The following is a 25361-nucleotide window of genomic DNA, read 5'->3' on the forward strand; positions in this document are numbered from 1 at the left end:
TACCCTATGATGCTGAAGAATTGTAGCACAGTGAGAACCTGCCCTGAGTCTGTGCCAGTTGAATGTCCCTCCTCTAGCTGAATACTCTTAGAGCCACAGCAGACTGCTGCCCTCCTTTGCATCCAGCCACCCTAGGGAAACATCAGAGATATTCAGTTCAGCTCTCCTGATCTGCTGAATTGATTTAGCTTCTATGGTGAGGAAAGAAAAGACTTTGCCATTCTTTGCTATAGAAGAGACAATCAAAACAGGTCAGCTAAAAGACCTGTTCTTTAGGACTTCCGGGTTGGCGCCTCTGCCAATGGCGGATTTCCGCCGATCGGGAGGAATCCGCTCCGTGGAAAACAGGGTCTGAACCTTTTTTAGACTGTTTAAACCTGCAGAAGAGAGAGTAAAGAAAGGCAATTTTCCACCGTCTTGAACCTGGGAGCGGGGTGTCAGGACAGACGTTCTGGGGAAGTTCATTGACTATGGACAAACCTTTTTGACAGATAGTTAAAAGAAGAGAAACATATTGATTCCATTGTTCCCCTTCACATTTAAAAGGAACAAAATATTGACAAAATATCCGAAAAAGGAAAACTTTGTTGCTAGATCTGCTTTTTTTTTAAAAAAAAAAAAAGGATGGATACAAAAAGAAATTGTTTCCCCTAGAGGGAGCTTGTGAAACTTTTATTAAAACCGAACTGGGGAGCTTTGCAGCTGTAATAGATTAAGATTGTGGGACCAGACTTTGACCATGAACAAGAATGTACTCGGAGGCTCTGGTGCTTGCCTTTTGCAAGACAAGTGCTTTATTGGAACAGTTACATGAGAAGATGGATTTGATGACTGTTGCAATCGGAAATTTTGGACAGACAGTGGGTACCTATATAGAACACACACAGGAATCAATCCAGGAATGTGCTTTGACAGATGAGATGAAGGAGGAGGCTGTTGCTGGGCCCCGGGTGGCAGAGATGGAGGGAGCTGTGGCCCAGCAGGAATATGAGTTGTTGGATTTGACGAATGAACCTGGAAAAAGTCAGATTTGGAGAGATGGAGTTCTGTTTGGCTTGGAGATGGGGGGCTGGATGGACCCCCCTATGCAGGGATGTTTTGATTTTTCAAGTCTGGGTTTGGGCTGGGGGGAGCTCGGAGTTGTGGGGGCCCTTAACTTTGGAGGGGGCTTGAAACATGCCTTCAAATACCACGTGGATTTCAGTGTTGACTATGGAAAAGGGGCTGACTTGTCGAGAAGGGGCAAAAATATTGTCAAGCTGGAGTCTCCCCGAGTGAAAGGAGCAGAAGACAAAGTAAAGTACAGGTATAAATATGAAGAAGATGCGGAAGGGACATGGAAGAGACTTAAGAGCCTCGGACATAAGGTCACCAGGTTGACGGACTAGATGGATGGGATAGAAAGGACTGACAAAACCCGAGACCAGGAAGAAGAGACGATGGATGAAGATTGGAAGAAAGTTTTAAAAATTCATTTAGAAAAGTATTGTAAAATTAATGAGTATTAGAAAAATGTTGGAATGAAATTATTGGGCTTTAGCAGAAATGTTAAAAAGAATTATGTAAGAATATGTAATGGTTAAGAGAATTTGGTATAAATAAGATTTAAGTTTTAAGTTTTAGGACTTTTTATGGTAAGATAAGGTTAAAATAGATTAAGGTAATTTAATGACAGAATATTGTGAAAGATGGAAAGGATTTGCTGAGATAATTAGTAACTAGAATACAAAAAAGGGAGGTGCGAGGAGGTCGATGAAATAAGGTAATGACAGTTAAGGATCTGGGAATATTGGATTTGTTTTTAAATTTTTGTTTATTTTTGCTTTTTGCTTTTGATATATTGTGTGTTTTGTTTTTTCTTTTTGACTTTGGTTTTTATTGATTTGTATTGTTTAATTGTTACTTTTATCTACTTTTTTCGTTCCTTTTTTTCCTCTTGGTTTTTCCTTCTTATTTCTTTGTAACCTTAAAATTCTCAATAAATATCATTAAAAAAAAAAAAGACCTGTCCTTTATTATATTCACCCATGGGAGAGAGATTCTTGAATAGCACTCCCGAGGCAACTTCCACCAACTTGGGCAGTGGGGTGATTGGTGCAACAGCAAAATCTCTCTTTGTTTCACAAGCCCATCATCAGAAAGAAGTCCTCAGGGCCACTCACATAGTGAATTGGTTCATTGGCATGTGGGTTAGAATACCTGTGGACAATAGCAATCTTCTCTCTACCACGGGCCTGATCTGTTGCCACAGCAAGTACCCAGACCACAAAGCTAGGTCACAATAGGGTCCTCCATTTATCTGCACAGATCACTAAGGTGGGCTCTCCTTCACTGGAAACAGTTCCAAAATAGGTAATGAATTTTAGGTGGGTTCCCACCAAGCAGGACCCAGTGATAACATCAAGAACCTTTACTGAACTAACAGAACTGGACAACAGGGACAAAGCAAATGCTTATATACATTTCTGAAGTCCTGGACCACAGTCACTCTCAATATGATTGGTTGTCTAAACTCCCAAGCTGAGAATCATAACTGAGAGTTTAAGGGCCAATGGCAATAGCCCAAATCCTGAAATGTCCTGTGATTGGATATCATGTATCTAATCAGAACCCAGGGGCTCAGAATCCTTAGTGCAGACTCAAGCTAAGGCGAACACAGACCACTGAATACATAACACCCCTCCCTCTTAGGCACAAAACTGCATCCCCATCAACACACCTAGTCATCAAAGTGGTGAGGGCAGTGCCTCACCCTCTGGGAGTGGTGACTCTCGTTGCCTTGGGTCCTTGGGGATGCCCATGAAGCTGCAGCTGGTGTCGTGGGTGTCACTGATGTCATTGACTCTGCACTGTCTGGTGGTGCAGTGTTGGGGCCCCATTCCTCAGCCCTACCTTGGGCCACTGGGTTCTCATCGGGTGCATCAGTCTGTGAGCCAGGCTGATCGTTCACCTTGTCCCTGTTCTTGGGTGTGGTAGCAGTGACTGGAGCTGGGGCATCAGCCAGACGGTGGGGTGTTTGGTCCACATGCTGGCAGTGGACCTGAGCATCTGGTGTGGCAGCCTTGTAGGAGCCTGGCCCAGTGCCCTGGTAACAGCGGTGGAGAGCAAGGCAGGACAATCCCCATAGTTCTGGATGTAGACAGGGTCATCAGGGGTGAAGGACCTGGGGGCTGCTGGAGCCTCCCAGCCAACAGGTCAATCAGATGCCAGATTAGGGTGCAAACAATCCAGGAGTGATGCCAGCTTCCGGTTCATGAGGAGCTGTGCTGGGCTTCAACCTGTGGCAATGCAGGGTTTGATGTGCTGCTGCAGCAGAAAATCCACTAGGCACTTGTTCCAGTCCCCCTGGGCAATCCGAGTGAAGGATTCCATGGTGGTCCTCACCATTTTCTAAGCCCATCCATTCATTGATGTGTGGAACGCTGCTGCTGTGACATGCTGGATTAGGTTGTTGGTCGTGCACTTCTGGAACTTGGTTGATGTGAACTGTATGCCATTGTCAGGCCGGGAGAGGCATAAGCCAAAAAAGCCAGTGGGATGGATCCCACTCTCTGTCCTGGCTTCTTCTTTAGCAGCGCGCAGCCTCTCCCAGGCAAGGGGAGCCTTCATCCACTGCCCGGGAGAGGCTGCGTGCTACTAAGGCTCCCCCAAGAGCCACACTCCCTTTAAAGAGCGCACGGAGCGTATATGCGGCTCTTTGGGACTTTTCCCCAAGGAGGAGAAGGGCAGCCCTTCTCCTTCCTCAGGGAAAAGCCCCCAAGAGCCACACACACGCTCCACGCGGCTCTTTAAATGGAGTGCTTACAGAGCCTCCCACCTGCATTCACTCCATAAGATGCACACACATTTCCCCTTACTTTTTAGGAGAGGAAAAGTGCGTCTTATAGAGCGAAAAATACAGTATATCTTTGCCAACTTAACTGGCCTTAAGTACCACCTATAGAACATCTTTACAAAATTTTCTTTAATTGTATATGAGGCAGTAAATCATATATCCTCTTGCCAGAGTTTCTCCCATTGCTCTGGATAAATAGTATGTCCGAGATCCTGAGAACATTTAATCATCGTTTCTTTCACTTCTTCTTCCATCAATTCCCAGTCCAATGAAAGATTATATGTTTTGGATAACAATTTCTTGTTATTCTGTATCACAGTGATGTTAAATTTCAAATCCTCTTTTGCAAATCCTTTCTTTTGATCCGAGTTGAATATATTTCTAAGTTGTATACAAAGCCATCTGCCAACTTCATATTGCTGTATCTCTTCATAGGATTTTAATCTGAGTTTCGCTTGTTCATCTTCCAATAATTGTCTACATGTTGGCCAATTTGTCCCCATATTCAGTTTTTTGATAGCATATGCCTCCAGCGGTGATATCCACCAAGGTGTCTGTGGTTCCAAATATAATTTATATTTGTTCCAAACTTTATATAATGCACCTCTTAATACATGACTTGTGAATTCTTTATTGCATTTTACTTTCTCATAATACACATGCCATCTGTGTCTATTATTAAAGCTTTCAAGATCCAATATATTAAATTTTTCCAATCTAATCCAATGTCTTACCCATATTAAACATTCTGCTTCATAATATCATTTTAGATTTGGCAATGCTAATGCTCCCCTTTCCTTTCTTTCTGTCAATAATTTATATTTTATCTGCGGTTTTTTTTTCCTTGCTATACGAATCTCATTATATCTTTCCTCCATTCTTCAAAGCAATTCTCTTTATTTATAATTGGTATTGTTTGGAATAAATATTTCATTTTCGGCAGGACATTCATTTTAATTATGGAGACTCTTCCCCATATTAATAACATTAATCTACTACAGGTTTCAAAACCTTTCCTTATTCCTTTCCAAACTTTCTCGTAATTATTTTTGTACAGATTAATATTCTTCATAGTTAGATCTATAATGAAATATTTTGCTTTCTTAACAATCTGTAAGCGAACCATTTCCTGAAGTTCTTTTTGCTCTTGTTCTTGCATATTTTTTACCTAGGTTTTGTCTTTTCCGTATTCATTTTAAAGCCACACACCTTGCCAAAGTCATATATTATATTTATTGCTTCAATGATACTTGCTTCTGGTTCTTCTGTTCTTAACGAAATATCATCCACAAAAGCCCTGATCTTAAAAACCACTTTTCCCAATGTTATTCCTATGATCTCTTTGTCTTTCCTTATTTCCAACAACAATATTTCTAATGTCAATATAAAAAGGATGTCAGGAATACACACTCTAGATTCCTCTCCCCACCTCTGCAACTGGACAGTTAGCCTAGAGAGAGAAAGAGAATTTTGATAAACCACAGCTATTCCCTCTTCCCAACCTTCAAGTCTGCCCTGATGCTGTCCTGAGTGTCCAGGTGGAAACAAGTGGGTGAGGCCCCTGGGGTTCAGATAAGGCCTGTGAGGGGACTTGCATCTTTTGTCTATTCCCTCAAATGAAAGGTTCTTCACTGTGCTCCCTGTTCCAGCTATGCCCCTCCCACCGGGTATTTACTGCAGCATCATAAAGTGGTTGAAGAGTTAACGTTGCTCTTATTTTAATCTTTTTGAGCTTCCTAGATGAATATATGTTATCATATGGCCACAGAAATGAACTTAACAAAAATAACTGAAATCTGCACAGGCATACAAGTTTGTTCCTCTTAAATTCTTTTTCTTTTTCTCTTCTTCCTCTGGCTTGACTGAAAGACATCCTTACTAGAAACTTGAAAGATGGCTGGGTTATATATTCAAATTCGTTCTATCTGTTTTCTGCTGAGCTACGCTCATGGATGGATTCACAAGAAAAGTGTGAGAGGGAAGGCGCCAAGCTCATTTCTATAGAAACAGCAGAAGAACAGGTGAGCATCAAAGCCAAGTATTGAAAAAGGTAGGGGATCTCCTTGAGTCAAAGGGATCCTATCATCACTATCCAATTAAGAAGTTCCAATACACCTATATGCAGCCAAGACAGCAACTCCATCAGTCAAGCCAAGGGGTGGGTGGGGTAGGGACCAGCTGCTACCATCTGGGGCTAACTAGGGTTTCTTGGTGCTGCTGAACTCTAATAGAATGAAGCTGGTAGTCAGGAAGGAGGTCTTGAAGGAGGAGGAGTAGATACTTGAGGGAAATCTTGTAGATTCTTCCTCTGCTCTTTGAGATGTACTGAGTGCTCAGAAAAAAGGCTTCCCTCACGACCCTAACCCTCTGGCATGAGAGTATCATGGAGATGACTCTAGAGGAGCTTGCAAGGTATATCCCTCTCCCAGCCCCTTAGCCCAGGAAGAGGCTACTAGGGTGCTGTAGGGCACAGACATGGGTGAGACCCCATCATCAACCCATCAAGCATACCACAACCAGACTGATTCCAATAGCTCTGGAACCAACAAACAAGCATGGATACAGAAAGTGAAGTATTTGCTATACAGGTCAATGTCCAACTGTTCTATGGCAAAGTCGTTTATAGTATCTGGAAATTTTAACTCTGTGTCATGACTGAAACACATATGTAGCCAGTCTCGGTGAGGGCAGGTGAAGTTCCCCTTCACTACAATATTTCCTCTTTGGGATACTTCATTGATTCCATCATCCATCATCATCATCATCATTTGGATCAGGGGGACAATAGTGCATATACCATACTTGGAATATTATGTATAATTTTGATCACTGCTTCCACTCAAAAATATGGATTGGACCTTCAGTGGTGACACCTGCTCCTTTTGAAATGTGTTTGTTTTATGCCTGTTCAATGTCTGCAAAGGACTATAGTCTCCCAGAGAAAGGGAAATTGTCTAGAAAGGTTTTGGGATGCTCCTCATTCCTACTGAAGTTTTCTGTTTTTTCTTTCTCTCCACTCCTACTCTAGTATTTTATAAACCATCAAGTAAAAAGTCGTAGGAAGTTTTTTTGGACTGGACTCTTTAAAGACAAGAATGAGGATTGGAGATGGCTATCAGGGAAACTACCTGAATTCGAGTAAGTTTTTTAAGCAACATTTGTTAATGGCATAAATTCCCAAAACTTGAAGATTCTGTTTACATAATTGATCCTTTCCCTCTCCAAATATATTTTGTCATGTAATTTTCTCTACTACCAAAGACCTACATATGTTCTCCTCCACATCACTGTCCAGGTGAGTGACTGCTGCTTCTCACTAGTTTGGAGATGCAGGAAGGCTACTCTTTCTGCTTCTCTAACCTAATGAATGTGGTGATTCGGAAGAGGCTGAAGGCATCCTTATAAATGGTTTGTGCTGATTAGCTCAGCTTCAAAAGGACTAACAAGAACCTAAAGCTGAGCTACCCTCTCTTTAGGAAAGTATTTCTACAGTTATCTGCTAGACAATCTGAATAACCAGCAATCTCAAACCTAAAATAATAAGAGCAGATGAAGTAAGTGTGTAAGATATGGTAGATGAATCTCACTCTCTTGTATATAATCATAGACACATAGAAATTTAGAGTTGGATGAGACACCAATGGACGGCTAAGGGAGCTGGGAATGTTTAGCCTGGAGAAGAGGAGGTTAAGGGGTGATATGATAGCCATGTTCAAATATATAAAAGGATGTCACATAGAGGAGGGAGAAAGGTTGTTTTCTACTGCTCCAGAGAAGCGGACACGGAGCAATGGATCCAAACTACAAGAAAGAAGATTCCACCTAAACATTAGGAAGAACTTCCTGACAGTAAATGCTGTTCGACAGTGGAATTTGCTGCCAAGGAGTGTGGTGGAGTCTCCTCCTTTGGAGGTCTTTAAGCAGAGGCTTGACAACCATATGTCAGGAGTGCTCTGATGGTGTTTCCTGCTTGGCAGGGGGTTGGACTCGATGGCCCTTGTGGTCTCTTCCAACTCTATGATTCTATGATTCTATGATTCTATTCCAACCCCTGCAAAGCTGGAATCACAACTGAAGAAGCCCTGGCAGATTCCTAATAGTTTTTGCTGTCAGCTGGCAGTTTAAGACAGTTCATGGTTCCCTTTAAGTATCTAACAATTCTTTTCAAGCTGTGTTGATGGATGTACTGTAGCACCCTGCTTGTGGTTAACGCTTAGCTGGAATGAAATATTCAACGCAGCAATAGAGAAATTAAAATAATAATTTATTTGTCAGACAAATAAATGAGAGGCACAGTGGTATATGGTTACCAAGCTCTGGCCTGGTCTCCTGTCATTATGGCCAGCACTTATATTCCCTCAGTCCAGCCCCCTTGCTCCTCCTTTGGCTGCCTCTGTCCAATCAGCCTGGTTGAATTTCCTATTGGCTGATTGCTATAACCAATCCTAAAAGATACACCCATTTCCTATTGCCTTTTATGGGATACAAAAAGCTATATATTCTTCTATCTATAAATGACAAATAAGTAGTCATATATCTTACATTTGTCTCAACAAGGAACCTTAATTACCAGCTCACCTCTTGCCCTCCTTGCCCTCCTTGCCCTCCAAAACAGATGGTTAATAGTTTTAAATTTTCATCTTAAACAGATGTCAGGGATCTTGGGTTCACATTCTCATGCATCATCAATGAAATATCTCCTTTTTGGAGGTCTTTAAACAATGGCCTGACAACCATATATCAGGAGTGCTTGATGGCGTCTCCTGTCTGGCAGGGGGCTGGGCTCATCTGCCCCCCTGGTCTCCTACAGCAATATGACTCTATGAAATAAGAATTTAACATTTCTTTCTTTCTAGATCCTTTGCATAATTATATTTAAGCCAGTATATTTCATACATTACCATAGATAGCTTTTTAGAAGAATAAACCTTCTCAAAGGAACAGTTTACAGCCTCAAAATAAAATAGGGGGAAAAAAGCCCTTCTCCAGCCAGTTGCTTTCTTTTCCATTTACTCTTGGCCTTTAACCTTAGGAAGATATGGCTCAAGTTTAAGGCACATGGTTTTATTTTACTGTTTACCAACTATTAATTATGTAGGGTCAGTGTAACCTTGGTCTCAGCCTGTAATTCCCTTTTTACGACTTTGAGAATTGTTTTCTGCTATAAATCAGGGGGCCCCCTTGTCCAGGAGGATAAACATCTTGCCAAAGTACTTAGGCAGCTGGTCTTCTGCTGGGCATAAAACATTTGAAAATCTTTAAGCTCATTTTAAAATGCAGACCCTAATCACACTATAAGCCTTGATAAAAATGCAGGCTATGATTAGATGCCTCAGTACAAGGTCAGAGTAAATTCCCACGCATCCACAGCTTGGTATTAGAACAGTGAACTGGTCTGGCATTTATTACCAAGACTGGATTAACAGAAGGCTGCTTTAAATTTTACAAGTTCTCCTGGAATAAAATCCAATGACATTCATCTCCATTGATGCGCCCAATACCAACCACTAATCCTTTTTGGCAAAGGTATTGAGTAAACTGTCATGGCCTAAAATTTGCCACTGTTTCTTTAATACAAAAGGAACTGAGTCGGCATGATTCAGAGGCCTACAATGAATCGGCAAAGCCTGCATGACTCATGCAACCTTTCACCTACATATGCCTGTACATATGGAGTGGTCATTGATTGTATGTGGATTGGTTGGATGGTAGAAAGTTGGCTGAGTTTGGTGTGTATAAAAGATTTCGGTCGTTGTTGGAGAATACTTTTTTTAAGAATAAAAGCAGAATTCTGAATCATAGAATCATAGAATCATAGAATCATAGAGTTGGAAGAAACCACAAGGGCCATCGAGTCCAACCCCCTGCCAAGCAGGAAACACCATCAGAGCACTCCTGACATATGGTTGTCAAGCCTCTGCTTAAAGACCTCCAAAGTAGGAGACTCCACCACACTCCTTGGCAGCAAATTCCACTGTCGAACAGCTCTTACTGTCAGGAAGTTCTTCCTAATGTTTAGGTGGAATCTTCTTTCTTGTAGTTTGGATCCATTGCTCCGTATCCGCTTCTCTGGAGCATCAGAAAACAACCTTTCTCCCTCCTCTATGTGACATCCTTTTATATATTTGAACATGGCTATCATATCACCCCTTAACCTCCTCTTCTCCAGGCTAAACATGCCCAGCTCCCTTAGCCGTTCCTCATAAGGCATCGTTTCCAGGCCTTTGGCCATTTTGGTTGCCCTCCTCTGGACACGTTCCAGTTCGTCAGTGTCCTTCTTGAATTGTGGTGCCCAGAACTGGACACAGTACTCCAGGTGAGGTCTGACCAGAGCAGAATACAGTGGCACTATTACTTCCCTTGATCTAGATGCTATACTCCTATTGAGGCAGCCCAGAATTGCATTGGCTTTTTTAGCTGCCGCGTCACACTGTTGGCTCATGTCAAGTTTGTGGTCAACCAAGACTCCTAGATCCTTTTAACATGTACTGCTCTCAAGCCAGGGGTCACCCATCTTGTATTTGTGCCTCTCATTTTTTTTGCCCAAGTGCAATACTTTACATTTCTCCCTGTTAAAATTCATCTTGTTTGTTTTTGCCCAGTTCTCTAATCTGTCAAGGTCGTTTTGAAGTGTGATCCTGTCCTCTGGGGTGTTAGCCACCCCTCCCAATTTGGTGTCATCTGCAAATTTGATCAGGATGCCCTTGAGTCCATCATCCAAGTCGTTGATAAAGATGTTGAATAAGACCGGGCCCAAGACAGAACCCTGTGGCACCCCACTAGTCACTCTTCTCCAGGATGAAGAGGAACCATTGATGATCACCCTTTGGGTTCGGTCAGTCAGCCAGTTACAAATCCACTGAGTATTCTGCAAAGATACTCTTTTGTGCCAACAAGGGTCTGAGGACCAGGTGAAGGAGTCGAAGTCAGAACCTTTTCTTTTTCAAACATAAACTTTACAAACGGACAGTGGGGTTGTATAATACTAGCTAAGTACTGCAGACCCCTTGTTTTTCAAAAGCCAAACCATGGGCCACCCTACCTTTGAACATTTTGATATCTCTGCAGCAGTTTTTGTTATGTGAATGGCGTCATGGAGTCCACCAATTGGGGACCAATGCTATATGCTATATGTGATCTTAAAATTGATCAAAGGTCAGATCCAACCCAAATATGTCATGGGAGTTTTTTAAAAAAACCTATTAAACCATTATTATTAACAACAATTTAAAAGGTTCCCGGAGAGCTAAAAATGAGGGGCTTATAGAATACATTTACAACAGAATTTTAGATCTGTGTAGTGGGACTTGATTCAGTATACAATGGACACTGGAGAATGCAAGGCTTTACTAGAATTGACAATAAGTGGGGGCTAGCATGATATTTTTATCAACTATGGATAATTGATTAAACATAGAACCAGCATGTAAGATTTAGATAAGATATATGTGAGAGATAGCATATCATTTCAATCAATCAACTCCATAATGGCTTTGTGGTTATGGATTATATTTTGTATTTCAGCTGTACATATAGCTATTTTTGTTTCTGTGTAGTGTAGTGTATCCTCATGCATGGGGTGGGTGATGGAGGTGAGATGAGATGAGATGCATGAAGGCGGATGCAAATCTAACAAGGTTTTAATATGCTCAGAAAAATCACTACTGTGCTAACTGTGCTATGAGAGAGTAAGGATCTCTCAACACCCACAACTGTCCAGAGCAGATCTGAGGAGCATGTGGGTGCATATGGAAAGGAGAGAGGGCCAGTTCTGTTGCAGAAATGGAAATCCTGGCAATAGCAGAAGTACTGCATTGGATACTGCCCAAAATTGTTAAATAAATTGAATGCAAGTTCTTGTGTGTAACAGAGCCTTCCAAAGGGAGACCTCATTATTATTTATTTTTATTTTTGTAGTTTCCTATGAGAAATTATTTCATATAAGAAGAAGAAAGACAGTCTTGACCCACAGTTCTTCTCCTTCTTCTTCTTTTACATGGTTAGAATTCTAAAATATGGGGAGAAAAATCCATCACAATTGTGGGTAGATGTTAAGAGAGAAAGAGATGAACATTTTTTTAATGGTAGAAGGCACGGGGAGTGGGTGAGGAAGTAAACATCCAATCTTGATTTGTCAGTGCTGCTGTTTCTTCTCTTTTCAGCTACTGGAGTTTATATTCGCCACATGATGAATTGAACCATGACTGCACTGCAATGACCTTTGATTGCTTTGGTGGTTGCTGGATGGCATTAGAATGTCATCTACAAATGCCGTATATTTGTAAGAAGGTTCCAGACGATGCTTGGCTCTAAGAAGACACCTTAAGATGAATGAAATTGGATCCCATGATCTCTACACAAAAGCAAAACCAAGAGATCACTTCCACCCCAATGTTTTAATGCACAATCCACACTCTGCCATCTAGATTATGGGACTCTTTGGCATCACCCTCACAGTCATCTTGAAAAGACCTTATTCTGCAAGATCAGACACAGATGGCTACAAAAATAAAAAATGGAAGGGTCCAATCATAGCCTGTTTTCTGTTTAATGTATTTATTTGCAATGCATACCAATATTTGTTTCCTTACTCTGTGTGTTTGATGCCCCATTGCCCCTTCTGATCTCCATCGCCAATACCTTACAAGGCACAGAAGGACAGCCCTGCATGCCAGGCAATGAGAATGGGAGCCACCCAACGTTTGGTGTCCCCTTCTAGCAGACTAATCACAAATACAACTTTGGAAATTCAGGCACCCTTACTCTCATATAGAGTTAACATTGGGCAACAAACACATTGAGCTGCCCTTGATTTCTTCAGAATTTGATAGGGGGCAAGACTGGGGCCCACACCAGTGTAGGGAAACTGTTTCACTGTCGAACTGCTCTTAGTGTCAGAAAGAGGTTTAGTTGGAATCTTCTTTCTTGTAACTTGTAACCATGGGTCTGGACTTCCAGGTACCATGGGAATGGCAGATGGAGCGTGAGCCTGATCGTTCCAACAGGCTTGATCTTCACGAGGGGGTTACGGGGAGTATTTCGGTAATACCTAGGTATAGATGAATTTTGTTTTCCTAGCTTGATCAAAATTATTTATTATTTCATAACAGGTATATAGTTAAGAGCTTAGGCGGCTTCAAGCACCCCTTGCACCCCCAGGTAAAGACGGGCCTGCATGGAGCACTACCCTTTTTTTCTGGAAAAATAAAACTGGTGGCATGTATGTTTTGATGATACAAAACATGGTACATTCAGTAAACATATACTGAACATGTTGAAATTTGACTGCTTCTGTTCCTTTTCTTTGTGCTTTAACTTTGCAAATGAAGATTTACACTAATGCACTTTGCCATATTTCCTGGTACAAGTGTTGAGATAGGAAGCTTTCCAATATTACTAGCAGAGTTTATGAGGAGTAAGAATTCTTCTGGGGGATATGCTTTGAAGGTAAAGTATGTACCCGGCCTAAATAAAAAATAAAACTAATAACTTTTGAAAAAAATAAGCAGTATATCAAATCATTTGCCTGTATTTATGCTTTATATTGCATGCTGATTGGATATGATCAGCAGCCAATCAGGAAATGGTATAGCATAAATGGGAGGAGTTTTGGAACGCCTGACATCACAAGGGAGGTGGTTCTTAGTCAGTGGGAGGATGAAATTAGAGAAAAGGTTGTTCCATGACAACACCAAGGTATCCAAACAGAAAGAGGTCTGATGGGTGGAACACTTTCCTTACCTTACAAGCTATGATAATTGCAGGGACTTATTCCAGGGCCGAAAGGTCACTAAGAGACTAAATGATAAGGAGCTTTTATAAACTACAGATGGTTTTTCTCTTTTAAATACTAGAACTTAGGGTCATCCAATGAAACTGGGTGGTGGTACATTATAAGGATGTGCACAGGTGCTGTCTTGCCAGCATCCCCTGCTGGCTGTTTGGCCAATAGCAACCACCAGGCAAGCAACAGGTTCTTTGGATTCCACTGGACAGAGAATTGACAGACTCTTAGGTAGAGACAAACTCTTATTAATTGGTAAACATTAGCAAAGAAATTAATCAGCAACGTAGAATAGAGTCTAATATAAAGCCAACAGCAACTGGAAATAACTACAAAGCTAGCAATATAACCAATAAGCAAAATATCTTAGGCAAAAATAATCATTATACAGATAGCATAGGTTCAGTCACCCCAGCCAATGGAGATCTGTAAGGCTTATCTGGGAAACTTCAGACTGGCAGGTGGACATTCTCTTCACATTCTGGAATGGAGCATAGAACAATGTATCAAGATCTCCCTGTCCCCTTCAGCTGCTGGCCCTTATATAGTCCATAGTGTAGGTCTCCTGACAAGCTGGCAACAGATGTAATTCATGATGTTAATTCCATTCTCATCCTCCCAGCCTGGGTGTCGACACACGTGGGCATGAGAGCCTTCATTTGCATTCTTTATCTCTATGGTTCGGTCAAAGTAAGGTTACTTTCCTTGTTCCCAGTCAACTGCTTCCTCCTTCCTTCCCCCATGCAGTCAAGTGTTTGATAGCTGGCCAAGCCATGAAGTTCCTTTCACTTCTTCTCAAACTGCCAGGTTCCTTATATTAAAGCTCCAGCTACATTGCAAACCAGGAGCATCACATTCGGTTTTATTCCCTGGCAATACAGGTGCCCTGCTCTTATTCATGGGCCCAGTTTGTATATCCAGATCTAGAGCATGATCCAGAAAATATAAGTCTTTGGAAAAACCCATTTACTAGCATATCAATGACTGCTAGCTCAGATGGCTTTGAATTGGGATTAGACCAGTGTTTCCCAACCGGTGTTCCCCGGCACACTAGTGTGCCGTGAGACGTTGGCTGGTGTGCCGTGGGAGGAAGGCGGGCGAGTCGGGCGGTGAGAGGCGGCGGCGGCGAGGATCCGCGTCGAGCCGGGGGCGGCTCCGCGGTGGTGGTGCCGAGCAGCGGGGCAGCGCGTGCAAAAGGGAGGAGCGCGAGACAGCGGAGGAGGAGGAGGCCGGCATGTCCGGGCAGCAGCAGCAACAGCAGCAGCAGCAACTCCCGGCGACGGCTCCTCAAGCCCCGCCACCGCCCCCTCCTCCGCCCGCTATCGCCGCCACCACCACAACAGCCGCCGCCGCCTCAGTTGCCGCCGTCCCTCAGTCCCTCGCTCTGCTGCCTCCTCCCACCCCCAAAGCTTGGAGGTTCCCCGGCAAGGGGGAGGGGAAAAACTTTCACTTTCATGCGTCCCTCCCGGCGTGACGCTGCGCGCTGACGTCACGGGGCTGTAATGATGGTGTGCCGCGAGATTTTTTTCATTAAACAGGTGTGCCGTTGCCCAAAAAAGGTTGGGAAACACTGGATTAGACAACAGCCCTCTTTCTTTCTTTAAGCCATAGCATCAGATGTCAGGCTGGGTTTCACAAAAAGAAAATAAAGTGACACACTTGGGGAGCCTGGGTAACAGCTTCCCCTCTACTTCTTTTCCAGGTCCAACTCATGGTCTCCAAAGTCTTGCTAGATTCAGTTGGATTTATAGGCATCCAACTGAGACCAGATCTAGTACTCTATCTTTTCTGATGATCGGGAGGTAGTTATAGAATTAAATGTATATACCTTCCATCGAGGATGGGGAGGATGTTATTGGTCTACCTCTTCTGACATCCCCAACCCTTGACCATGATGCCTGTGATGGAGGGAATTGGCACCCAGGAACATCTGAAGACCTCAAATGATAATGATAATGATAATGATAACAATTTTCTATTTATACCCCACCCATCTGGCTGGGTTTCCCCAGCAACTTTCTGGGCGGCTGCCAGCAGATTAAAAACAAAATAAACAAAATAAAACACCACACATTAAAAACTTCCCTAATAGATCCCACACTATCTATTAAATGGTGAACATCTTACTGGAGTCCTGTAAACTAGATGTCCAGGAGTTTAGAGAGGAATAGGGTGCAAAATGAGAATGTGCTATATGACTTAAACCATTTTTTAAAATGCCTTGGAATACATATGGAACATCTCTTTTGGTTTAAAACTGAGATTGATCCAACAAAAGGAAAAGAGAAAGACGTTTCAGTTATATTGGACAGAACAATGTCTTCATGGGAAAGGATTGTCTAATACTGATAGAGGCCGCTTTCTACCTAATGTGCTCATAGTCTTATTCTCCATTTGTTTTTATCTGATTCTAGATTGTTGCTTCACAGACAAAACTGAGAGTATGGAGAATCCAGCACCCACAAAGCCCACAAAGCCCAAAAAACCCACAAAGCGTACAGCACCAGCAGAAACACCAGCAGAAGCCCCAGCGGAGGCAAAACCACCTGCAACTATAACTGATGGTCTGTATACAGCGCAGTCATATGGGATGAGGTTTCTCGTAAAGTAGAGGAATGCGCAATAAATGCACAGCTTCCGCCTGCTTCTTTTCCAGGTCCAACTTGTGGTCTCCAAAGTCTTTTTGGGGTTTTTTGTAAATTTATTTATTTGGTTTTTCAAATTAAAATTTTACAGTCACATATCAACATACAAAATACAAACAAGATTCCAAGGGATCTCCTGGACTTCCCCCCTCCCCTTTGTGGGTCCTATTGCGCTCATTTCCTCCTGCATCTTTTATAACAATGCAAACATTTACATTTCTACATGTGTATCTACTTTAAAAATTATGTTCTTGTAATAGGGAGATTAAGTGCAGGACAACAAAAGTGAACATTGTAAACTCTCATACTTGACAAGAGACTTATACTCCAACCAATGTGTTCATACTCTTATCCTCCATGTTATAATGGCTTGTTGTTTCACAGACAAAACTGAAAGCATGGAGACGCCAACACCCAAAAAGGGTGCAGAGTCCATAGATAATGAAGCACCCAGAAAGGATTCAGCAACAGCAACAGAAACAGCAACAGCAGCAGCAGCAGCAGATGAAACTGGTGGTCTGTATACAGCACAGTCATATGGAATGAGGTTTCTCATAAAGTAGAGGAATGCATGGGAAAAGGAAGTTGAAGGAGAGACAGGCAGGGAGTGGAACCAGTCATGTTGTGCTAGGGAGGAGTGCAGAGAAAAGCACACACAGCTCTTTGGGTGCCACAGATCCATGAAGCCCCATAGAAACCCCAGGATTCAGCCCACTCTTTGCTGCTGGCTGTGGTGATCCTTTACTGTGTGCAGCTAGGAATGTTTCCACCATTAGGCAGAATGAGGCAGTTGCCTTAGGTAGCAGGTGCTGGGGTGGGTAGAGATGGGGAGACCACACAAGCTGCGCTGCACCTTCTCAGTTAGTCTGCTGCCCCAATAGCAGCATCCAAATAAGAGCCAATGGCCAGCCCAGCCCAGCTTCTGTATGTGGCATTATGTGCACAGAGGGAGCATCTTGTCATTTGTTTGGGGAGCAGAAAATCATTTAGTACCAGACGCTACTGTTTTCTGATCCAGAAATTGGTCAGCAGCAAGGCATCTCGCTTTGCTTCCTCCACCTGCTTATCCTCCCAAGTGCCCACCCCCTGAGCAAGTGACTGTCTCTGGCTGATGGCTGCCACAGCATATGGAACCCTTTTTCCTGGGTTGGGAATGGTATGTTGGCTCCTGATGGCTAAAGCAGAATTTTCTTTCTTCTAGCATCTGGTTTTCAGAGCATGGTTGCTTTCATCACATCTCCAACGGGTGAAAGATTTGTCGTACTTGAGATTTTCATCCTTACTGCCATGACACTCCTGATTTTCCTTCTATGTAAGTACATAATTAGCATACTTTGCAATTAATATCACGGGCTTTCCTTCAATGCCAACAGCATTTCCAAAAAGAGATGGCAGGATCCACCTTCCATTTATCCCTTTCATCTCTCTTTGATATAATGGAGCGAGTTACAGCTGTCACCCATTGAAAGCAATGTCACTGTTTTGTTCTCCCTGAATAAGTGAGTTCCAGCACTTGGAACAGAAGCACAGGCTAACACAAGTCCCTGGAACACCCTGGACAATTCCCTTTCCCAGTTGCCATTTTCTGCTCCTTTCCCAACTAATCCTCATTTGCTGGGAGAGAGCCCTCATTCCTGGTCCTCTCCACCCTGCCCTCTGCTAGGGCTCCAGTCCCCTGAAGGAAAGTGCTTGGGGAAAACAGGCTGCCATGGCCAAAGTGGGTGAGTCCAGAGCCTACCTAAATATCTAGATATATGCAGGGCTTTTTTCAATCGGAGTTCATCAGGACTCAGTTCCAGCCCCTCTCAGGTGGGCTCTGTTGCTAATCTAAGAGAACAAGGGAGATATTCAAGGTGCGTTTGCCACCTCTTTCTCCAGAAAAATAGCACTGGATAAATGAACACATAACCTACTTGTAAACCTAGTTCATTTTTAAAGGGCACTCAAAGTAAGCAAAGCTCAGGGGGAGGGAACCAAATGATCCAAGACTTTACATATTTTAAGCAAACGGCAGGGCATGAGGCAGCTTGGCAAATGCAAGTCTCTAGGACAAAGAGGACAAGTGTATCTAGACACCAAAAAATCTAAAGCTTTCAATGGAAGGCCAACTATCTGATGACAGAAGCAACATGCCAAATGGAAACAGGACTTCAGACCAGCAGGGAAGCCACAATCAAGGCATAGGAAACACCAATATAAGGGCTGTGAGCAGAAAATATTAATAGAACTCGGATTTATGTTTTTGTTGATTTGATTTTTTATTCAGCCTTCTGCCTAAGGTCCTGGAACATGTTACAAGTCAGTATTTAAAATTCAATAATAAAAGCAGTTTGACACCAAGTATCCCCTCCCCCAGCTAGTAAGCTAGAACACAGTTTCTTCATTTCATTTCTACCTACCTCCTCCTTAGATCAGAAGGAAATGAAAAAAAGAGTGGAGATTGAAATGGCAATGAACATGATTCGAAACATTGTTGTTGGGATTGATTCAAACTATAAGGAAAAGGATGGTAAGCATTTTATATACAAATCCTCACTTTTGCTAGAACGTGTTTAGTTTAAACAAACTTCAATTCCTTTAGTTCACTTTAGGATTCATATTGTGTGAGCAAGACACATATTCAATGAAACTCATCACCCAATAGAGTTTATCACGGTTTCATTGCTCAGCAGGAAGAAAAGCAGATGGTTGTGATTCTCACACTAGAAATGCTGTCCTCCCCCGTCACACTGTTAATTCCCAATGTTTGTGCTAGTGCTAGATTTTAGCACTGGCACAAGGGAACTTTGCCCCCACTTCTCCCTGCATGCCATCACCAAAACTGCTCCCCAGGGTGGGGAAAACGTCAGAACAGATGGGAAGAGAGGGAATGGGACAGAAGATTGCATTGCACAAGGAGAAATCCTTGCAGTGACATAACGTCCTGCTTAGTTCTCTGTGGAATGCAACTCAATATTCATCAAAAAGAGAGTTTGGGTGCCTGTATTTTCTTAGATTTCAGAAAGCATAATTGAAAACCGTAAAGTAATCTTTGTATATTTGGCTTTACTGTGGGACTCGAGGCGGGAATAATAATAATAATAATAATAATAATAATAATAATAATAATAATAATTTATACCCTGCCCATCTGGCTGAGTCTCCCCAGCCACTCTGGGCAGCTCCAGCCCAGAGCTCTGGAATTGTTTTGTGACCCTGTGATTCCCAACAGAAAAGGAGGACAAAGGAGGGGAATATAAAAGATACTTCATGAGCCACTTTTCATATAAAAGTATAGGATAGTGGATTTCATGGGTCTTTGATGTAATCCAGCTGCAGGGGTCTTCTGAGGCTTTTCATTGGTGATCTCAGCCACAGAGAATCAAGTCTGCCCTCATATTCATAAGAACCCCATCCTGGAGCTCTGCTTCGTGTTTCACGCTAGAGTGTTCCAAAATGTTTGAAAATGGTTCCTTAATATTTGCAGATTGTTATTTCAGATACTCCTGCCTTAAACTGTTTCAAACCTTTAGACTTCCAAATACTCGCTGCAGCTCAAAACTTATCAGAGGAAGTGCGGTATCTTGCCAGAAGAAATGATCAACTGCAAAAGGAAATTGGTAAGCTACCCTATGATGCTGAAGAATTGTAGCGCAGTGGGAACCTGCCCTGAGTCTGCACCAGCTGAAAGGTGTGAAAACTCTTACTACCAGAGCAGAGGGGTGCCCTTCTTTGCACCTGGTCACCCTAGGGAAACATCAGAGAAATTCAGTTCAGCTCTCCTGATCTGCTGAATTGATTTAGCTTCTATGGTGAGGAAAGAAAAGACTGCCATTCTTTGCTATAGAAGAGACAATCAAAACAGGTCAGCTAAAAGACCTGTCCTTTATTATATTCACCCATGGGAGAGAGATTCTTGAATAGCACTCCCGAGGCAACTTCCACCAACTTGCTCAGAGAGACTGCTGGGCAGTGGGGTGGTTGGTGCAACAGCAAAATTTCTCCCCAGTTTCACAATCCCATCATCAGAAAGGAGCCCTCAAGCCCCCTCACATAGTGAATTGGCTCATTGGTATGTGGGTTAGAATACCTGTGGACAATAGCAACCCTCTCTTTACCCATGGGCCTGATCTGTTGCCACAGCAAGTACTCAGACCGCCAAAGCTATGTCAGGATAGGGTCCTCCATTTATCTGCACAGATCACTAAGGTGGGCTCTCCTTCACTGGAAACAGTTCCAAAATAGGTAATGAATTTTAGGTGGGTTCCCACCAAGCAGGACCCAGTGATAACATCAAGAACCTTTACTGAACTAACAGAACTGGACAACAGGGACAAAGCAAATGCTTATATACATTTCTGAAGTCCTGGACCACTGTCACTCTCAATATGATTGGTTGTCTAAACTCCCAAGCTGAGAATCATAACTGAGAGTTTAAGACCACTGAATACATAACACCCCTCCCTCTTAGGAACAAAACTGCATCCCCATCAACACACCTAGTCATCAAAGTGGTGAGGGCAGTGCCTCACCCTCTGGGAGTGGTGACTCTCGTTGCCTTGGGTCCTTGGGGATGCCCATGAAGCTGCAGCTGGTGTCGTGGGTGTCACTGATGTCATTGACTCTGCGCTGTCTGGTGGTGCAGTGTTGGGGCCCCATTCCTCAGCCCTACCTTGGGCCACTGGGTTCTCATCGGGTGCATCAGTCTGTGAGCCAGGCTGATCGTTCACCTTGTGCCTGTGCTCAGGTGTGGGAGCAGTGACTGGAGCTGGGGCATCAGCCAGACGGTGGGGTGTTTGGTCCACATGCTGGCAGTGGACCTGAACATCTGGTGTGGCAGCCTTGTAGGAGCCTGGCCCAGTGCCCTGGTAACAGTGGTGGAGAGCAAGGCAGGACAATCGCCATAGTTCTTGATGTAGACAGGGTCATCAGGGGTGAAGGAACTGGGGGCCGCTGGAGCCTCTCAGCCAAGAGGTCGATCAGATGCCAGATTAGGGTGCAAACAATCCAGGAGTAATGCCAGTTTCAAGTTCATAAGGAGCTCTGCTGGGCTTCAACCATTCAATGCAGAGTTTGAATGTGCTGCTGTAGCAGGAAATCCACTAGGCAATTGTTCCAGCCCCTGGGGCTATCCAGTTGAAGGATTTCGTGATGGTCCTCATCATTCTGTAAGATCGCCCATTCGTAGAACGGTGCTGCTGTGACATGCTGGATTAGGTCGTAGGCCATGAACTTCTGTAACTTGGCTGACATGAACTGTACTCCATGATCAGACATGATGTTGTCTGGCAGGCCGTGTAGGGTGAAGAAAGACCCACAGCAGGGCCCAGATGACGATCCTGGAGGTCATTGCTGACACTGCCACCACCTTGAGCCACTTTGACAAGGACTCCACAATGATGAAGAATGTCTGACCTTGATATGGGCCAGCAAAATTAATGCGGAGTCTTGACCATGGTGTGTGTGTTATCTCCTACTGTCGGATTGGGGCCTGAGGCATGTCTAGTTAAGACTGGCAGTGCTGGACCCACTCTTCTACTGCAGAATCAATGCCTGGCCACCAGATGTAGCTACTGGCCAGAGCTTTCATATGGACAATGCCTGGGTGACTCACATGGAGAGCCTCCAGCGCTCTGGTCCACAGCTTAGCAGGGATCATGACCCGGTTTCCCCACAGAAGGCATCCCTTGTGGACTGACAACTTATATTGCCGGGAGACAAATGGGGAGAATTCTGCATCAAGGCAACCCACTAGCAACCCCCTCCACACCCAGTTGAGGACTCGAGAGATGGTGTGATGCTTCACCAAGTGTGTGGCGACATCCGTGGCATGGAGCGGCAGCTGGGGCAGAGTCTCTAGCAGCATCACACTGAGGACTGGAGATGGGTCAGAGTCTATGCCTGGCAAAGGCAGGTAGCTTAGGGCACCTGTGTGGCAAAGACTCTTGCCATGGTGGTGGTGCAGCACATAGTCATATGCCTTGAGAAAGATGGACCACCTTAGCATCCTCAGGGACAGGATCTGGGGCGTCTGCTATGCAGGAGCACAAAGGCCCAGCAAAGGCTTGTGGTCAGTCATGATCGTGAAGTGGTGGCCATAGATGTAGTCATGGAACTTCTTCACTTCTGCCACAATAGCAAGGGCCTCCATTTTGATTTGGGTGCAATTGCATTCTGTAGATGACTAAGTTCTGGAGTAGAATGCATTGGGGGCCTCCCACCCATTTGGCAACTGGTGGCTCAGGACTGTGTCAATTCCATATGGAGAGGCATCACAGGCAAGCACAACGGGCTTGGTCTCATCAAAATGGGTAAGGACACTGTCAGAGGAGTGCAGGTGTTTGACAGCATTGAAAGCAGCCTTTTGAGCATCGCCCCAGATCCAAGGAGATTTCTTGTCCAAAAGCCAGTGCAGGTCCTCCACGATTGCAGCCTTGTGTGGAAGAAAGGAATGGCACGACTGGATAGCATGTATTGAGTCAGAACACAGGGGCTCAGAATCCTTAGTCCATATTCAAATTCAGGCAAGCACAGAACACTGAATACAAAATAGGTAAAGTGATTATAAAATAGCTTATAAAGCTTTAGATGCGAAAGCAGAGACGGGGAACGAATGCAGATTGCGTCACTTGTACATAAAAATAAGTGAAGGATGGTCAGCACCAAAACACACATTTCATGAGAGTTATATAATGCCATTTTCCCTCTTTTTCTTTGACTTTGGGGAAAATGATTGCCTTTAAAGAAATTATGCCAAAATCAGACCTAAACCCTGATTGAAATGGATCTAGAAAATCAGTTGCCTCCAAGAGCACCTGGATCTGGTCCACGACCACCCACTCAAGAACCTTGCCCAGGAAGTATCTTTACTTTAAAGATACTCTACCAAAAGTTTTAGAAAAGATACGGGACTTTGGGCAGGTCACAGGTTCTAAATTAAATTTAAATAAGACGAATGGACGCAGGTGGCGTTGTGGGTTAAACAACGGAGCCTAGGACTTGTCGATTAGACGGTTGGTGGTTTTGGCTAAAAATATGATGGAGAAAGAAAAAAAGATTTACAACAGAAAACAGATTTAGTTATACATAAAAAAGGAAAATATCTAGGAGTTTTGTTAACAGCTAAGAATACTAATTTATATAAGGACAATTATGAGAAGGAATGAAAGAAATAAAAGAAAGACTTAGAGTTATAGGGAAGAATGAACTTATCATTTTGGGGAAGAATATCTTTGAAAAAATGAATGTACTACCAAGAATGTTATTCTTATTTCAATCAGCCCCGGTAATAGGCAGTTTCGGATACTTCGAGCAATGGCAAAAGGACATTTCCAGGTTTATCTGGCAAGGGAAGAAACCAAGGATAAAATATAAATTATTAACAGATGCAAGAGAGAGAGGAGGTTTCTCCCTCCCGGATCTGTAATTCTATTACAAAGCATCCTGTTTCTGCTGGCTCCAGGATGCTGGATCACGCTGAAAAGTGCAGACATTCTAGATTTAGATTTATTATCTATTCTAGATAATAGATTTGGATGGCATGCTTACATATGGTATGAAAAAGCAAAGGTTCATAAAGCATTTCAGAATCATATAATAAGAAAATTGATTTTCAGTGTATGGGAAAAGTATAAAAATCTATTTGAGAAAAAAACACCCTGGTGGATTTTCCCTTTGGAAGCAATATCTTTGAGAAAAGTGAACATAAGAGCCATAGATAATTGTAAACTGAAGTAGAAAATCAGTTAAAATTAAAAGATTTTTAAGAGATAAGAGAACTAGCAACAGATTGGCTATAGTATTTTCAAGTGAATGATATCTTCAAGAGAGCTATTAGTCATACGATATCAAGATTCCAAAAAGAACTTTTAGAAAATAGTACTAAAACATCTTTCCAAAATGTATAACCTGCTCCTAGAATGGCATACAAAGGACGAACAGGTTAAATAGGTTATGATAAACTGGGCAAAGGACTTAGGACATAACAGACAAATAGAAGATTGGGAGAGGCTATGGAAAACAGATTTGAAATTCACAGCATGTTGTACGCTGTAAGAAAATTATATGAAAATGATGTGTTGGTGGTATCCAACTCCTACTAAGTTATTCAAAATGGATAGAACAAGCTCTAAAATTTGTTGGAAATGTAAAGAGAAGGAGGGTAGCTTTTATCATATGTGGTGGTCATGCAAGATAACAAAGTCTTTCTGGGAAGTGATATATAATGAATATATAATAATATATAATGAATTGAAAAAAATGTTTAAAGTAACATTTGTTAGAAAACCAGAAGCATTTCTGTTAGGAATCACAGGTTCTGATATTCCAAAAAAACAGAAAGGATTGTTTATGTCTGCGACAACTGCTGCAAGGATGCTTCTAGCCCAAAGATGAAAAGAAGCAACAGTTCCGAGCAAGGAAGAATCACGAACTATGCTGGACTATCCTGAAAAGGCAAAAGTGACTGGCAGACTCAGGAATCAAGAAGATAGTGACTTTAAAAAAGCTGTACCCTCCCTGCTAGTTTGTATCAGCCACAAGGGGCAGGGGCCAGAGTGCAAGTGGTTGTCCTGACCGATCCAAGCACCTTGTCCGCATTCTTGAACCATACTGACTGAAACACACCCAACACAATGGAAACAGACTCTGCTCTGGACACCCTTCGAGATTCATCTGCTGTAATAGAAGGGTCAAGATGCAAGCAATTTTATCCTCCAAATGCTTTGCAAAGAAGTCACAGAAAGCTGCTGTCAGGGGTTCAGGAGCAGAGGCGAGGGCAAGGGAGGAAACAGAGAGCGAGGGGGAGGAGGCCGAAGAAAAGATGAGTGATGACGACGACCCGAGATCTCCGAGTCTTTCCAGTGAATCAGAAGATTCACAGAAAGGAGCGCCAGTGGCCAGAGCAAGGGGGGAGCCTAGGGGGACACCCCAGGAAGAAGGGTCCAGAGGGGGCTCAGAGGGCAGCAGTTGGAAATCGGGGCCAGCGTCACCGACAGAGCGCAGTGGAGAGGAAGGGCGCCAGGTATCGAGCTCTGGCAGCTCGCAGCAGGGGGGAGGGCATGAGTCAGGAGTGGCCACACCTCCATCGGGGAGCGAAGAAACGGTTAAGCGGAAAGTG

General features: G+C 43.2%; 1 protein-coding gene and 1 long non-coding RNA gene across 34 annotated transcripts in view; one reads left to right on the forward strand and one right to left on the reverse strand.

Moving 5' to 3' along the window:
* LOC308594409 lies at positions 1-24997 on the reverse strand. Its single transcript, XR_014011448.1, has 3 exons — positions 24874-24997; positions 2006-2113; positions 1-265 (listed from the first exon to the last, which is right to left on the reverse strand). It is a non-coding gene; the product is annotated as an uncharacterized lncRNA (long non-coding RNA).
* The window catches only part of LOC308594281 (uncharacterized protein), a 115718-nt gene that overhangs the window by 51287 nt on the left and 39070 nt on the right, over positions 1-25361 (forward strand). For 10 of the 33 annotated variants that reach the window (XM_081207246.1, XM_081207275.1, XM_081207252.1 and 7 more), the window contains 8 exons: positions 5705-5856; positions 6864-6973; positions 11998-12888; positions 16034-16183; positions 16649-16780; positions 17466-17576; positions 18675-18773; positions 19744-19863. In XM_081207246.1, coding sequence (XP_081063372.1) covers positions 16063-16183; positions 16649-16780; positions 17466-17576; positions 18675-18773; positions 19744-19863 — 583 coding nt within the window. In that variant the 5' untranslated portion in view covers positions 5705-5856; positions 6864-6973; positions 11998-12888; positions 16034-16062. The other 23 variants (XM_081207261.1, XM_081207264.1, XM_081207271.1 and 20 more) reach the window with 16 other exon arrangements.

This window comes from Podarcis bocagei, assembly GCF_964188305.1.
Source record: "Podarcis bocagei genome assembly, chromosome: 9".
NCBI lineage: Eukaryota > Metazoa > Chordata > Lepidosauria > Squamata > Lacertidae > Podarcis > Podarcis bocagei.